At 49.6% G+C, this 16,707-nt stretch overlaps 1 protein-coding gene across 1 annotated transcript in view; it reads left to right on the top strand.

Annotated features, from left to right (window-relative positions):
• The first annotated feature begins 540 nt into the window (after window positions 1-540).
• The window catches only part of BCAP31 (B cell receptor associated protein 31), a 39,009-nt gene continuing 22,842 nt past the window's right edge, over window positions 541-16,707 (top strand). Inside the window, exons 1-4 of the mRNA XM_083482848.1 lie at window positions 541-902; window positions 4,229-4,389; window positions 6,168-6,268; window positions 11,825-11,972. Coding sequence (XP_083338974.1) covers window positions 4,298-4,389; window positions 6,168-6,268; window positions 11,825-11,972 — 341 coding nt within the window. The 5' untranslated portion in view covers window positions 541-902; window positions 4,229-4,297. The remainder of the gene's footprint in view (window positions 903-4,228; window positions 4,390-6,167; window positions 6,269-11,824; window positions 11,973-16,707) is intronic.

Below are 16,707 nucleotides of genomic sequence, written 5' to 3'. Positions count from 1 at the left end.
CAGTACCACAAACTTTATTGTGGGTTAACTTTCCTTTTTGCTTTGTATTTATGTACTTACGCCTAGATTGGTGCTGGGTGGGTTGTTTGTGTGTGTGTGGGTGGGGGGGGTAATACTCAATTTATTCTGCGTCTGCTAAATTGCTTTAAAAAAATTTACTGGCATACTCTGCATCTTGCACGTTTGCCTTTCCAAGGCTTTGCAACGTTTGCTGTGGGCTGCTTTTTGGGCGCAGCTTGTCATGCAAAAGTAGCAAGTTAAGCAATATTATAATAAAATTTGGGGTTGACTTTTAAAGTCCCAATTTCCCACCAAGGGACCCAGGACCCGCTGCTCGTTATCGGTCAGAGAAGAATGAGTGGAGGCAGGAACCAGTCGAGGAAAGCAAGGCCGATCTGTATTTTTCTGTTGCAAGAATCCCCCCTTCCCATTTTTCTGCGGAGCGTGTGCCCGCTATATATGCGCATCTTCATTTTTTTATAGCCGCAAAGCCGACTCATCGGCTCAATGGGGCGGCCCCACATTGCAAGCACCCAACCTAAAATGGAGGTCCCTTGGAGGCGCGCATGTGCGCAACTCCAGCCCTTTCGAGAGAGTCCCAAGAAAACAACTTTTCTGCTCTTTTACGGCGCCCGCTTCCTTTGCCGGGGCTGCGCTCCCTGCGGAGTCCCTCCCTTTGCATGAGAAGAAACCGAACCAAAGAAGAACCTAAGCATAAAGACGCAGCAGCGAGGGCGGGCATGCACTGCGATGGCGAGGCGTCTTCCGCCCGGCTCGGCCGCCCTCTTCCTTCCTCCCGGCCGACGAGACCCTGGGATGCCGCGCCCACCGCCGGGAGAGGCGGGGCCTGCCAGCCTTCTAGTTCCGACTTCGGCCGCAGCTGGGCTCTGCTGGAGGGCCTGGTAAGTGGGGCGCCGCCCGGCCTTCGCCCCGGGGGCAGCGCGCGGGAGCGGGGCAGGGGCGCGCCGAGGGCGCCGCAGGAGCGGGCCGGGCGGCCGAGGCCTCCCCGGGAGAGAGGGGCTCCGGCGTGGGCTATCGCTGCTTCCCCGCCCCCTAGGCAGGCTCTTCTCGGGGGGCCTTTCCCCCTCTTGCCCCTCTGAAATCTCGCGGGGGCGGGCGGGAAGCAAGAGGCGCGCACCGCCCTGGCTCCAGCTGCAGCTCCCTGAATGCCCATTCCCAGGCGCGGCCCCCCTTTAGTCGCGCGCAGTTAACTCTTCCCCACGTTCCTCTTGGGCTGCGTGTCTGCCCGCCTTGCGAGCGCTGCGGGTGAGGCTCCTCGGAGGCAGCGGACGAAACCCATCGGCGCGCAGGTTTCTCCGTTTGCTGCTCCTGCTGGGCGTTTGCGTGGGAAGAGGCGCGCACAGACCGGTTCTGCAACAATCCTGCCTCCTCGGTGGTTCGCAGGAGCCCTGTTGGATCCTGCGGCTGGTTCTGCGTGGGAGAAAACGCATTGCCTTCTTGCAGGGGCGAAGCTAGGCTTTATTTCACCCGGGTTAAAGACCCAGACTGGCAAAAGAAAACCCGTGCATTTGCGAACGCACACAGGCTGGTGCCCCCCGGAGGCGTCACCCGGGGCAAAAAACCCGGCTAGCTCCCGCTCCCCGCGTAGCTACGGCTCTGCCTTATTGCTCGGACATTTCTAAAGTTTAACAACCTAGAAGCAAGCTTTAGAGTTAGACAGAACTCCCCCCCCCCGCCGCCCTTGTAAGGCCTTAGGTTTCCATAGCAAACCAAAAATTTGCTTTGCACCTTGCCTTGATAGCTGTGTTCCCAGTACATACTGCAAAGGGAATGATTTTCCTTGCCCTGCCCACGTGTTCTCTGAATGTGGGTGATGGTGTAACACTGGGGGAGGCGGAGAGAACTTTTTCTGGTGCTTTCTCTGGGCGTGGAAGTGAGGCAGGGAACGGTAAACGAAACCCCTGTTTGCTGCAAGTGTCTCTTTAAGCCCCTGGTGGGCTATTTCTGCACCGAATGCTCAGATAAAAGGAAGTGAACAGGCTGTGGCAACCCCTCTGCTGTCCTGGCGGTTATGGGCCTGTTCCAGGATTGCCTCCATGCCTGCACGTTTTTAAGTAATATGCTGAAATATTGGAGAAGAGCTTTCTAGTCTCAAATGCAACTCTTCCATTGGGTTTGTGCAAAGGTTGTAAAGGTAGCAAAGGGTGAAATATTGCTTGCTTCTAAACACTGATGCTTGCTGTGGGGCTGGAGGCCTACAAGTTGTTACTGAATGAACTGCCTGTTAGGTACGGCACTATCCTGGTGTCCATGGCAGCATCACCCCCTAAATGTTTGTGCAGGAAAGATGGTACTGAACAGAAAGCGCTACTTTTGTTTCTTTCCCTAAAAGAGTTTTTCTTGGGGTGTCAGACCCTGCCCCAAGGCCCCTGCTTATTTGCATTAAGGTAGAGGTAAAGGGACCCCTGACTGTTAAGTCCAGTCGTGACCGACTCTGGGGTTGCGGCACTCATCTCGCTTTACTGGCCAAGGGAGCCGGCGTACAGCTTCTGGGTCATGTGGCCAGCATGACTAAGCCGCTTCTGGCGAATCAGAGCAGCGCTCGGAAACACCGTTTACCTTCCCGCTGGAGCGGTACCTATTTATCTACTTGCACTTTGGTGTGCTTTCGAACTGCTAGGTTGGCAGGAGCAGGGACCGAGCAATGGGAGCATTAGACTGTGCCTAAAGCAGGCATGGGGAACCTGTGGCCCTCGTTGTTGTTGAGCTACAAGCCTGGCCGTTGGTCATTGGCTAGGGCTGATGGGAAGGAGCTGCAGTCCAGTAACATCTGAAGGGTCACAGATTCCCCCAACCCTAATCTGAAGGTAAAATCAAAATGGAGGCGGGGAGGAGAAAGAGGCCTTGATCTAAAGAAAAAATAAAAAATTCCTTCCAGTAGCACCTTAAAGACCAACTAAGTTAGTTCTTGGTATGAGCTTTCGTGTGCATGCACACTTCTTTTTCAGTGTATCTGAAGAAGTGTGCATGCACACGAAAGCTCATACCAAGAACTAACTTAGTTGGTCTTTAAGGTGCTACTGGAAGGAATTTTTTATTTTGACTATGGCAGACCAACACGGCTACCTATCTACTACTTGATCTAAAGAGACAGCAGAAGATTATCATAGGGCACTTTTCATTAATGGCTCTGTCTGGGAGCTTCATTAATCTCTGGCTGGATTGCAAAAAGAGAAATCTCCCATGGAGCAAGCTGTGTTAAGAATATATTTATTTAATATAAATAATATATGTATTTATTTAAACCATTAACGTTTTTAAGTGGTGTACATAAAATTACAGACCAGGACCCTCCCTATTTTTTGTGATTGTGTTGTTCAGTTGTAAGTTTTTTAATTGCCGTGACTCGCCTTGCAACCTTAGGGTGAAAGGCGGGTACTAAATTAAAATAATAATAATGATGATGATAAACTGTATAAAGATAGGAACAATCAAAATTATCATAAAACAAACTATATAACATGTATTTTGGGCAGCTCACAAGGTACAAAAGAATAAATGCTAAAATGTGAGGATGAACCTAATTCCCTAAGGAAAAAGAACAAACTTGTTCCAGTTCTTGAGCAGCTTAACGACATGTTCTGGCCATTGTGCCAAATACATTTTTTTTGGGGGGGGGTGTTGATGTGGGTTTCATGAACATTACAGACTTTAAGTACATCGGAGCCCTGCTGGATCAGGCCAGAGGCCCATCTAGTCTATCATCCTGTTCTCATAATGGCCAAACCAGATTCCTCTGGAAAGCCCATAGCAAAGGCAACGGGACTTGCCCCACTTGTGGAACCCCAGCAAGATACACCGCCTCTGATCCTGCAGGCAGACCCTGCCTGAGCTTACTCAAAGGCTGTCCTCTGAGATGGCAGTGAACTTGCATGGTATATAAGCTTAGGCAGTCTTGAAAGCAGAAGGAAAGAACCTGTGGTCCTCTAGATGTTGTTGTACAACTCCCAGTGGTCATCCCTGACCATTGACCATGCTAGTTGGAGGTGATGGGATTTGGAGTCCATTGCCATCTGGAGGAACATAGGTTACCCAGCGCTGCCTAAATAGATAAGGGGGAACCAATAGCTGAGGCTTCTCCCTCCTTCAGTGTGCCATACAAGTTAAACCTTAGCTTTGGAGTTGAGCGGTTGTTGCTGCGAGGGTACAAGATGGGGGATTTTGCCCAGCAAATTTCATATTCAAGTGTCTTCTCTCTCTCTTCCAGCTAAGAATTGCATCCTAGCCGTGAAGTCTTCAGCCTCTCCAACGTAAAGTCCCTTCCAAGCGTCTCACGATGAGTCTCCAGTGGGCGGCTGTGGCCACCTTCCTCTATGCAGAAGTCCTCCTCGTTTTCCTCCTGTGCATACCCTTTATCTCAGCAACAAGGTGAGCTGAGGTGGGGATGGGATTGCGGGTGAACCTAGGAGCCTTTCCAGGCCACAGCTGTTGTGTAACACAATTAAGGACGCAATCACACCCTCTCTCGGCCTTGGTTTCTAGGATGTTGCAGGAGGCGGATGCCTGTCAACGAAACAGTGGGTTGAGCCGGGTGAGAGTGATTAGCTCTTGCAGACCGATGGGAAATTATTTTTAATATCTGGTTGTCACTGGAATCTGTGAGAGGAGACAAGGAGGTGGATGAAAAGTCACTCCCAATTATTTAGCCAAGTTCCTTATTGTCAAACATCTGTTAAGTAGCTCAGAGGGGGGTTGTAGTTAGGAAATGGTGCAACAGCCCTTTTGTAGGACATAGTTCTTGGACAGTGTTCTTAGGAACCACCCTATTCTACGACACTAATTTATTTTAAGCTGATTAAAATACCTATTAAAAAGTGCTGCAACCCTGGAACTTTATAGAAGGGCGGCGAAGTAATTTTTTATTACTATTACAAAGGTTGTTAGTGAAGCTCACCGTCAGGGCTGTTTGTATTCTGATGCACTAAGAAATAAATTTCTGTAGCCTGCTAAGTCCAAATTTTGCAGATTCTGCAGCAAGAAAAGCCATGTTTTGCTACATAAACTTGTAAACGGTGTTTGGAATTAGCCAGTTGCGACTGGTGCGGGTCCAGTTGTGACCACATGGAGATCTCTGGATGCCAGGCTGGCGACTGAGGAAAACAAAATGCCACTTCGAGAAGAATCTGAAATACTTTCCCTGAAGCCCGAATTAGATTTATTCTGAATTGTTTTATTTGATGTTTTAATGTGTTGTAAAACACAGAGATTTGTTCTTTAAAATATAAAGCAGTATAGAAACAGAAATAATAATAATAATAATTGTCATCATCCCATGGGGGTGGGAGGGGAATGGTGCCACTGGGGTGACCGCAGCCTTGGTTTAAGGTGCCATTTGGCGATCTATATCTGAGTTTCTAACACTGCTTGTAAACTTAGTTTGCATAATTCAGTTAATGAAATCCGATTGTTGATGGAATCTTTTGTGTGACATGATTGGAAAATGAGAGGCAATTGCTTAAAAAATACTTTTGTGTTTGGTGCCATGTGTCACAATCCTTAAAATGACCTACTTAAACCCTGCATAGTTATGCTAATCTAACTTTTTGGGAGAAGCAAAGAGCTGCCTGGGACACTTCAGCTCTGTCTCTAGCTCCTGGAAGCCTTCCTTGGCTGCTCCTCCGGCTTTTGAGACTTTCACAGGCACTGCTCACCTTACAAACATACCTTCCCAGCTATGAGGCCTAGAACCTTGTTGCTTGGCAATTACCGAGTTGTCTCCTGATTTCTTCTAGGAGAGTTACACTCCCTCCAAGGCATTGATGTAGTCCCAAAATGCCTTCTGCCTGAAAGTGGCTCCATGGTGTCAGGTTAGGCAGAGGTAACCGGGGAGGCGGGAAATCCCTGGAGGTGGGGAAGGGGGAACCTAGAGCCTTCCAGATGTTGCTGAGACTCCCATCAGCTCAGCCAGTGTAAGTAATACTTGTGGATGATGGGAATGTTATAGGCCAACTGCGTTTGGAAGTTTACCATCCTAGTCTTGGTCGTCGCTTGTCCACAGCCTCCTAAATAGCCCAAGAGAGGAAAAACGGGGTCCTGTCTCCATTTTGCTTCCCCACCCATACCAGAACAAGCTGCTGCCTGTGTTGCGGTCAAGTGTGTTTGTTGCCTGCAAAGCATTGATCCTAACCTCCAACCTTCTTCCACAGATGGCAGAAAATCTTCAAGTCCCGCTTGGTGAAGATAATGTTGGCCTATGGGAATACCTTCTTTGTTGTGCTCATAGTCATCCTGGTCCTGTTGTTTCTTGGTGAGTGGAAGGAAGCCAGTGTGCTTGGGGCGGGTGTTCTCGCCTCACCCGCTCTTGGGAGCGTTGGCTTCTCTGCCTGTGCCTGCCAGGTTCTGGCCAGGTCCCCAGGGCCTTGGGCCACTCCTTCCTCCTGTGCTCTCTGAGCTGCTCATAGCCCAGCACTGTGACAGAAAGGGGACAGGAACGTGGCTGTGGTTCAGGGCCTTTCTCCACACCCGCTCAACTTTATCTTGGCCAGTGATTCAGGAGAACCACCCTTTCATCTCCCTCCATGGAGCTGGGGTAGGGCTTTGCCCAGAGTGCTGTGCTGGGTTTGGCCGTGAAGGATTGAGGTTCAAATGCTGCCCAGCCATGAATTTTCTTGGGGTCTTCCTCACAGGGTGGCTGTGAAATCCAAAAGGCAATCAGAAGCAGTTCTGTGCTCTGGAAAATCCTAGAAGAGTAAGAGTTGAAGATAAATCAGAGGGGGAAAGCTGGTGTCAAAATATTGGGGGTTGCAGGTGCGAAAGTGGTGGAGATGACAGACCTCTGCTTTATAGGTACCCGTATTTTTCGCTCTATAACACACTCCCAACCATAACACGCACATAGTTTTTAGAGGAGGAAAACAAGAAAAAAAAAAACTAAACGAAACAGTGGATGTATGATTTTTGTGGTTCATGCTGTGGCCACAGACATGTGATCTGACGGTGAGTTTGGGGTAGCCCAATGCAAAAATCCTGAGGATCCATGTGGATCTGTGCTTTGTAACCACGTTTTTGCACCACTGTGGCCCCAGGCAACAGTGGGTGCGTGATTTTTTTGGTGCAAGCTGTAGCCATGGACGTGCTATGTGATCTGATGGTGAATTTGGGGTGACCCAGTGCAAAAATCCTGAGGATCCGTGTGGATCCGTGCTTTGTAACCATGTTTTAAGTGGGGAGGGAAGGAAAAGCACTCAAGGGACAGAGAACACGTGTGGGGTGGGTGGAGAAGGATGCTGTTAATAATGCAGAAGAGGGGTATAAGAGGAGAAGGCTCTTATAAGAGGAGTGGGGAGGAGAGAGAGACAGAGAGCCTGCTTGAAAAAACGTTGCTGCTATTTAGCGAGTGGGGAGGAGAGAGAGACAGAGAGCCTGCTTGAAAAAACGTTGCTGCTATTTAGCGAGTGGGGAGGAGAGAGAGACAGAGAGCCTGCTTGCTTTAAAGGAGCCAACCGGACAGGAGCCGCTTACACTCGTGTAAGCGGCTCCTCTCCTCTCCCGCTTTGCTCCTATAAAGCAAGCAGGGTCTCTGTCTCTCCTCTTCACTCAGCGGCTCTTCTCCTGCTTTGCTGTTTCAAAGCGAGCCACGGAGGAGGGAAGGAAGGGGAACCATGGATCCTCTGCTCACGACTGCAGCAGATCCCCCCAGCCATCCGTAGGCATTCCCTCCATAACACGCACAGACATTTCCCCTTACTTTCTAGGAGGAAAAAAGTGAGTGTTATGGTGCAAAAAATACGGTACCTTCTTTCTACTTCACCATTGCACTTAACTGCTCAGGACAGTTGAGTAGACAACTGCTTTGCATCCATTTTGATGTATTTTTAATCTTTGTTGGAAGCTGCCCAGAGTGGCTGGGGAAACCCAGCCAGATGGGCAGGGTACACATAAAATAATAATAACAATAATAACAACAACAACAACAACAACAACAACAACATCATCAGCAGTTGGGCTAGGATGCCAAATATCTTTTGTGTGGGTTATGGCAATGTATTCTATTCAGATGGGGGGTGGGGGAGAGACCCTGGAAGCCTTGTGAAATGAGGCTGCTCTTTTGACCCCTACCTCCACTACACCAGTTCCACATAAAGCAAACCAATTTGTTTTAAGTCCCTTGCATCTGGGCATTTCAAGAAACCACCTCCTTCATGTGATATTTGTCTGCCTTTTGAGGTCCTCAGCAGATGCCCTGCTCTGCCACTGTTAGAGATGCAGTCTACCTTCTACATGGGGCAGAGCCTTTTGGGTTGCTTCTCCCAGATTATGGCACTCCATGCCCTGAAGGGCTCACTTGGCCCCCTCTCCCTGCTAGCATTTCGACACTTGGCCCAGCCTTTATGTAGTGCCTTTGGGGACAAGCTCTCCCCTGGATTGTGTGCGTGTCACTCCTGATCCAGTTTTATGGTGCAGAATTCTATATTTTTAAAAGATAAGGTTGCCGGCACTTTGAAGGCCTTTGAGATGGAGAAACGGCTTAGAAATAAATTGGATCAGAAGTTGGGCACCTTCTTACCTCCCCCTCCATTAAGATAGATTCTGTGGCTGGGTTGTTGCCTTAGAGATGCTCGATTTCCCCTAAAGCAAGGATGGTCAACATGGCGCCCTTCAGCTGCCCCTGAACTACAACTCCCATCATCCCTGACCGTTGGTCATGCTGGCTGAGGCTGTTAGGCGTTGCAGCACGCCAGCACCTGGAGGGCACCATGTTCTTTGTCACTGCCTCTAGAGTCACCTGCGGTGATGGCCCAGAATCCAGAGTTCTAGCCAGCAGCACATGCCCAATGACAGGTAGGCTCTTCCCTGTGAAACATTTCTGGCTGTTCTTCAGCAGGTTTCTCTGCTTCTGCTTCCTTTGGCAAGAGAGTGTTAAAATGGCACATGCAAGCTGCAGTTCATGCAGAGATGGAGCTTGCAAGGTATGCCAGAAGTTGGCTTCTGCTGCCCTCTGGAGTTTTCAGTGGGTCAGTGAGGGTGAGAAGTGCACTTTTCTGTACAAACCCCTTTCATGGACTCAGCATTGTAGAGTTGGAAGGAAACCCTGAGGGACATCTAGCCCAACCCACTGCAATGCTGGAATCTCCACTGAAGCATTTGTCTTATGAGTGAGTAGAGCACCATCCCATCAGTTTGTGCCGTCTGGCTGTTGGGGCTGCCTAGGGATGGAGCTGATGGACTTGTGTGCCGTATTCCACACAAATGCAGAAACTTATTATAGAACCAAAATGAGCCATGTTCACGTGGCACCACAAGAAGGCAAGTCCAGCCCGTGGGTCCTCAGTCAGCCGTCCTGTTTTAGGGAATGAATTCAACATAGAGCTAAGCAGATCGCTCTGTCGGCTCACTCATTTCTGCTTTCCTGATGAAATGAGCTGCCTTCTCCTCCACCTGCCTGCTGTCCCAGTGGTTCTCCTGACCCCCAGAGCCAACTGGAGGGGCAAGCCCCATTGCGCTAGCAGAAGAAGTTGTTGGAAAAAGATGGGTAGAACCCCAGACATGACTCGTTTTCATATAGCAGGCTCCATTCAAGTCATGTAAAATCCAGAGGTTCCTATGCAGACCTCTCTAGTCTCAGTTCCAGTCAGGCAAAAGCCCTCAAGGAGAAAGTGGGGCAGGTGCTAGTGTGGGCTGTGTCCTGGAGAGAGTCGGGTGGGCCAGATAGAGAGGTCTTTGTCGCGTATTCCACGCGGCGTTTTCAGCGAAACACTAAGAGTTCCAGGTTTTTCAGTGCAGTCCTTTTTTAATGTGAGTCATATACAGGCATTTACAAAAGAAACAGTCCATACAGAGTACTTACAAACGAATACTCTCCACCACAGCACCACCACACTACAGCACAACCACCACACCCCCTGTTAAACAGGCTTTCCTTTTTAAAACAGGTGATAGCCAATTACACTAATCACACTCCTGCTGAGTCACTCTGACCCAGCAGAGTATTGCATCATCCTGTTGAAGCCTGCAGACTTATCCAGTATCCTGCGAATCCCAACAGTCTTGGGGGTAGATGAGTGTGCACTTGGCCCCTGGGCCTCAGGATCCCCACACCGGGCCTAGGAGGAGAAGAAATTCAGTGCTTTAGTTCTCAGTCACTTCAAACTTTAGTTACCTTTTTCCTGCTAACCCCATATATTCTTGAAACATGACTATCACATTTGACCCAGACTGGATGATATGTTTGCCATGTGACTTGAGCTTGATTTTCCTTCTGGAAATATCAGCTGTGGGGGTTTGACTTTGGGTAGGATTTGTGGGGTGAGGGAGTTGTCCCTTCTCCACACATTTCCCCCCTCAAAATTGCCTCCCAAGCTGCTTGTGGCAAATTTCTAGTTAGAAAAAAGCTGTGGAGTAGGGTCACCGCCACCACCCCGGTCCATGCACTGTGATCGCCATCTGGATTGCACCCCAGCAATTTCTGTTGCTAAAAGAAAAAGAGGCCTGGGCAGCACAATCATGTGACCAACGTATCGCCTGGTATTGGAAGTCCGCTGCTTTTAGAATACTTGGCGAGGCTGAATATGTGAGGAAATAGTTTCACCTTTAGCACAGTCAGTGAGGAGTCAAAATTTTATTTTGCAATCATGCATTGCCATGACTTAGGCTGTCAAAATGGCTTGTAATGTTAATACCCAAAAGCATTCGTACTGTTTCAGAATGGAACGGAATGAAGGAGGGGTGACATTGTCTTACGTCTACACAGACCTTTCAGCTAACATTGGCTTAATTCTCAAGCATGAGAAGCAGGGCCTTTCCGCCCCCTTCTAACCGTACTCACCAGTATGGAGTACTGGCACCTCTGTTTCTTTGATGCCCATGGCAGCCATTTTGTGCTGGCACCCACAGCACTTTGGTATCTCCTAGAACCGGCACCTCATTGTCATTATTCTTTTAACCAAAAAAAAAGCCCTGAAATATATGATAATGGAGTGGAACTGACAGATTTCTCTCAGGAGAGAATTTAACTTGGGCGCCATGCTGAATATATCCTATTCCTGGTGACAGCTGATCTTGCCTCAGATGATCATGATTACATGAAGTAATGTCTCATGTGTCAATCTTAATTAATGTGGTGGGTGACAAGTATAGGAGAAAGAGCTCATTAAGTGGCTTCCTAGATCAAGGCCACTGAGGGCTTTAAAGATTGGAAGCCAACACCCTAAACTGGGCCTGAAAACAAGCTGGCAGCTAATGGCGCTCTCTTCAGAGATGGCTGGGGAGCTTGTGACACCCCCCCCCCAAGTAGTTGTTGAACTACAGCTCCTATCACCTCCAATCATTGGTCGTGTTGGCTGGGGCTGATGGGAGCTGGAGTCCATAAATAGCTAGAGAGCTGCAGGTCCCCAGCCCTGTTCTTGGAGGTGTGATACACTCCTGGAGGTTAGTTCTAGACAGAAATTATCCTACTATATTTTGGACCAGTGGAAATTACCCAGAGGCTCCTCATGGTAGGAGGGTAGCAAAGTGTTGCATTGTGTGGGGGCAGCTGAAAAGCTTGTTTATGTTCCCATCAGTCTAAGACCTGCTTTGGGGGCCCTACCGTTGGTCAGTGGGACAAGCATTCTCCCTCCCTCAAGTTGGCATGACCAAAACCTACCTCCATTTTATACTTTTGTGCGGAACACATGCTGTTGTGGCATGATGGCTTTTGGTGGATTCTTGTCAAAGACTGCAGCCGGATTCATGGATTCACAGCAATGGGCTGAGCTTGGGACGAAATCTCAAGAAACCAACCAGAGCTTAAGTTCAAGCAAGGCTTGCAAATAAATTGTCAGTCTGCGGAGCTCTGACTCGTGTATAAATTTGTGACTTGCAGATGCCATTCGTGAGATCCGGAAATATGACGATGTGACCGAGAAAGTGAACCTGCAGACCAACCCTGGGGCTGTGGAGCATTATCACATGAAGCTCTTCCGAGCCCAGCGGAACCTCTACATTGCTGGCTTCTCGCTGCTGATGTCCTTGTGAGTACCTCAGGGGCACTGCTGAGGCCAGATCAGGTGGCGGGCAAGCTGCGTGGCTGGCCAGACTCATCACCCCTGACTATTAGCCATGCTGCCTGGAGCCTGATGGAAACTGGAGTCTTAACAGCATCTAGAGGGCTACCATTTCCCAATCCCTGGGCCAGATGCTTGGGAATCTGGGTAAGGCTTGGATAGTAGGTTTGAATTCAGGAGGCACTGGAAATAAGGCATTGAGGGGAGCATCAGCTGCAGCCAGATTGCATCACCCACTTCTTGCCAGTGAGAACCAAATTATTTACTTTGTGGCCCTTGACATAGTTCTTGCGTATAGTAGCAAAGAGTTCTCTAGGGAGCATCCCTCTCCCCCTTGCAAGGGTGGCCTCCATATATTCTCCTTTGCAGAGAAAAGCTTCTAGGCAGGCGTTGACATCTCCCCTTAATGACACTTTGCCTGGTTCTCTTGCACCGTAGGTGTTGGCTGCAGAGCTGGATAAAAGGTAAAGGTAAAGGGACCCCTGACCATTAGGTCCAGTTGTGACCGACTCTGGGGTTGCAGCGCTCATCTCGCTTTATTGGCCGAGGGAGCTGGCATACAGCTTCCGGGTCATGTGGCCAGCATGACTAAGCCGCTTCTGGCAAACCAGAGCAGTGCACAGAAACACCATTTACCTTCCCGCCAGAGCGGTACCTATTTATCTACTTGCACTTTCGAACTGCTAGGTGGGCAGGAGCAGGGACCGAGCAACGGGAGTTCACCCTGTTGCGGAGATTCGAACCGCCGACCTTCTGATCGGCAAGTCCTAGGCTCTGTGGTTTAACCCACAGCGCCACCCAAGACGATGGCAAAGCTAGAGGTGGGGAGCCTCTGGCCCATGGGCCAAACATGGCTAGCCAGGCCTGCCCACTTGGCCTACAAGGCTTTTTTGTGAATACAGGCCCACCGCCCCACATACATGATAGCAGGTGTGGGACAGGTAAGGGTGGGGTTTCAAAGGAACAACCAGGAGCTTAAAGTGGATTCCTGACTGTTTTTTTTTTTTTGCTGGAGCAAGGGATACTCCCAGTCATGGCATCAAATGATGGGCAATGAGAACGCACCTTGCTTGAGGTGGGCATGTGGTTCCTATTCAGTGGAAGCTGCTTCTCCCTTTTTACAACTGCTCTTTGAAGCTGCCTGTGCTGCTCCTTTCAGCCTACAGAACATGGAAAGCACAAGGCTGGCAGTGCCTCCTGCGCTGTGGCGCCAAGTTTGGGAACCCTGCACAATGAATTTGGAGGGGTGGGTGGGACAACCCACTTGCCAATCATCTGGTGTTTTCTGCCTTAGAGCCGTAGCTATAGGAGGTGGGGGCTAGCCAGGGTTTTTGCTCAGGTGAAGCCTCCAGAGGGGCGCCATTGAGGCTCCCAGGCTGTGTGTGTGTGTGTGTGTGTGTGTGTGTGTGTATGCAAATGTGCATTGGGGGATTGGGAACCCAACTGGGTCTTTGACCCAAGTGAAATAAAGCCTAGTTTCACCTCTGGGATGGATTGCACCACTCGCCTGTCAAGGTTGGCCCCCATGGTGGACGAAAAAGTCTCCCCACCCTTGCATAAGCAATGCAGTTAACCTTCTGCAGTGTTGTTCGCACGGTGCATGCCCAGGCTGTCTCAACAACTGTTAGATATGCAGATTGGCAGGCAAAGCAATACTAAAAATTACTCCCTGAAGATAGGTTTGAAAACCACTGCTGTACAAAAAGGAGGCACGGTTTTCATCACATTTCCCTGCTCTCCCTTCTGGAAGCTTTGACAACGAGCGTGATGTGAGCTGCAGAGGGGCTTGCCTCTTCTCCCTGCTCCCATTTGCGTTGCTCTGTTTAGGTCAGGGCTTGAGAACAGCATTTAGATCAGGCATCCCCAAACTCGGCCCTCCAGCTGTTTTGGGACTACAACTCCCATCATCCCTGACCATTGGTCCTGTTAGCTAGGGATGACGGGAGTTGTAGTCCCAAAACAGCTCGAGGGCCGAGTTTGGGGATGCCTGATCCAGAGGGCCACACTGGTTTCCTGTCCCTGGTTAATAATAATAATAATTTTTATTTATACTCCGCCCTCCCCAGCCAAGGCCAGGCTCAGGGCGGCTAACAAGCAATAATAAAAACAAGTTGAATAAATACAACTTAAAAACAAGATTAAAATACAACATTAAAATATTGAAACATTAAAATATTAAAATGCAGCCTCATCACAGGAGGAGAAAGGAGAAAGGAAAAAGAAAGAGGGGGAGGGAATCAAATTGGCTCCAAGCCAAAGGCCAGGCGGAACAACTCTGTCTTAAAGGCCCTGCGGAAAGAAATCAGATCCTGCAGGGCCCTAGTCTCATGAGGCAGAGTGTTCTACCAGGCCGGAGCCAGTGTTGAAAAGGCCCTGGCTCTGGTTGAAGCTAATCTGACTTCCTTAGGGCTCAGGACCACTAGGGTGTTGCTATTTATGGACCTTGAGGCATACTGGGAGAGGCGGCCCCGTAGGTACGAGGGTCCTAGGCCGTTTAGAGCCTCACTGGGTGCTCTCTCTCTGTTTCTTTTCTCTCTCTTGTCTGTCTGGGTGGCTTCCATCCCATCAAAAGCTTATGCTGTAAAAAACCGGTTAGTCTTCAGAGCAGGACTCCTGTTTTCAGCATCAGTCTGGCACAGCAGCCTAGCTCTTTTGGAAGGCCTCTTGGAGGAGGCAGGGTGTCAAAATTTCTATACAGCAACACGATCTGCAAGAACTATGTCAAGGGCCTTACTGACAATTTGGCCTTACTGGCAAGAAGTGGGTGCGAAGGGTGATGCAATCTGGCTGCGACTGATGCAACTGCTCATCTCAGTGCCTTATTCCCAGTGCCTTCTGTATTCCCACTTACTATCCTGGACTTGCTAAGATTCCTAAGAGGTGGCCCTCTGGATGCTGTTGGACTCCAGTTCCCACAGATCGTTCTTCTTTTTATTACGTATTTTTATGCTGTGAACTGCCTTGAGATCTTCAGATGAAGGGCAGTATACAAATAATAATCAATGATGGGACTATGCAGTAGCTGGGCATGCACTGCCTCCTCTTGACTGTGAGGACCAGGTGGTGGTTGACCAAAGACCTCCCGTTTCCAACCCCTGTGGCATACAGTGGTACCTCTAGTTAAGAACCTATGGTAATTTGTTCTGGAGGTCCGTTCTTAACCTGAAACTATTCTTAACCTGAAGCACCACTTTAGCTAATGGGGCCTCCTGCTGCTGCCACACCACCGGAGCACAATTTCTGTTCTCATCCTGAAGCAAAGTTCTTAACCCAAGGTACTATTACTGGGTTAGTGGAGTCTCTAACCTGAAGCATATGTAACCTGAGGTACCAGTGTATTCTGTTTGCTGCTGTTTAGACTAGAGTCAAGTACAATGGTACCTTGGGTTAGATACGCTTCAGGTTACGTACACTTCAGGTTACAGACTCCGCTAACCCAGAAATAGTACCTCGGGTTAAGAACTTTGCTTCAGGGTGAGAACAGAAATCATGCTCTGGCGGCGCAGCGGCAGCAGGAGGCCCCATTGGCTAAAGTGTTGTTTCAGGTTAAGAACGGACCTCCGGAATGAATTAAGTACTTAACCCGAGGTACCACTGTAGTTGCAGAGGTTGAAGCAGCCTGCTGTGCTCTCTCTGGCCACAAGGTGGCAGGCGTGCATAATCTCTGACCTCTTACTGAAAATTCCTGAGGATGAGGACAGCAGCTGAGTCTACAAGCCAGTAGAGTAGACTCTTCAGAGTTGGGGATTAAGCCACAAAGTGATGCCCTAATGAGCACAAGCCGGACGCTTTCTCTGGACAGAACCACCACTTCTGGGCCCTTGGACTGTAGGGAGGGCCAGGCAGCCCTTGGCCCTTCGAGCCAACTTTTTCTTAAGAAGCTTCTGAGATTAACAGTAAGAAGCCTAAAAGAGGTGACATTCCAATTCCTAAAGTTATTCTCTCTTCTCCTGCCCACATAATGAGTTTTTGTGTTTGCTATTCATTTTGCAACCTGTTGAGAGTATCAGAAGAGGCTTTATGCCACATCAGACCATTTGTCCATCTAGCCCAGCATTGTCTGCACAGGCTGGCAGAGGCTGTACAGGGTTCAGCCAGGGGGTGTTCCTAGCCTTACCTGGAGGTGCTGAGGACTAACCCTGGGTCCTCCTGCATGCAGAACAGACGCTCTGCCACTGAGATGTGGCTCTTCCCCAAGTGTAGGAAGATGGCCTCATGCTGAGTTAGAGCGGCTGTCCATCTAGATTAGCGGTTCTCAACCTGTGGTCCCCAGATGTTGTTGGACTACAACTCCCATCATCCCTGAGCTCGGGCCTTGCTAGCTAGGGGTGATGGGAGTTGTAGTTCAACAACATCTGGGGCCCCACAGGCCGAGAAAGGCTGGTCTGGATATTGCCACGCTGATTGGAAGCCACAGCCCCCAGGGGGGCAGGGGGGGCATTTCTAGCCCCACCTGGAGATGCCATTGAACCTGGGACCTCCTGCATGCAGACCAGTTGCTCCACCCCTTCTCTGTTGCCAGTGGTCCTTGCGTTGGCAGCAGCTGCTCACAGGCCAGCTGAACCAGGGGCTCATGTCCTCCCTGGCGCTGTGAGCAGGCTGCAGGGTCTCTGTTGTGTCCATTGCAGTGCCTGTCCAGCCAGCTCTCTGGTTTGATGAGCAGCCGCTTTTGGCTGTACAGGACAGCTGGCAAAGGGTGTGA

The sequence above is a fragment of the Podarcis liolepis genome (genome assembly GCF_965112155.1).
Source record: "Podarcis liolepis genome assembly, chromosome: 17".
NCBI lineage: Eukaryota > Metazoa > Chordata > Lepidosauria > Squamata > Lacertidae > Podarcis > Podarcis liolepis.
This window is presented reverse-complemented; position numbering and strand designations above follow the sequence as displayed.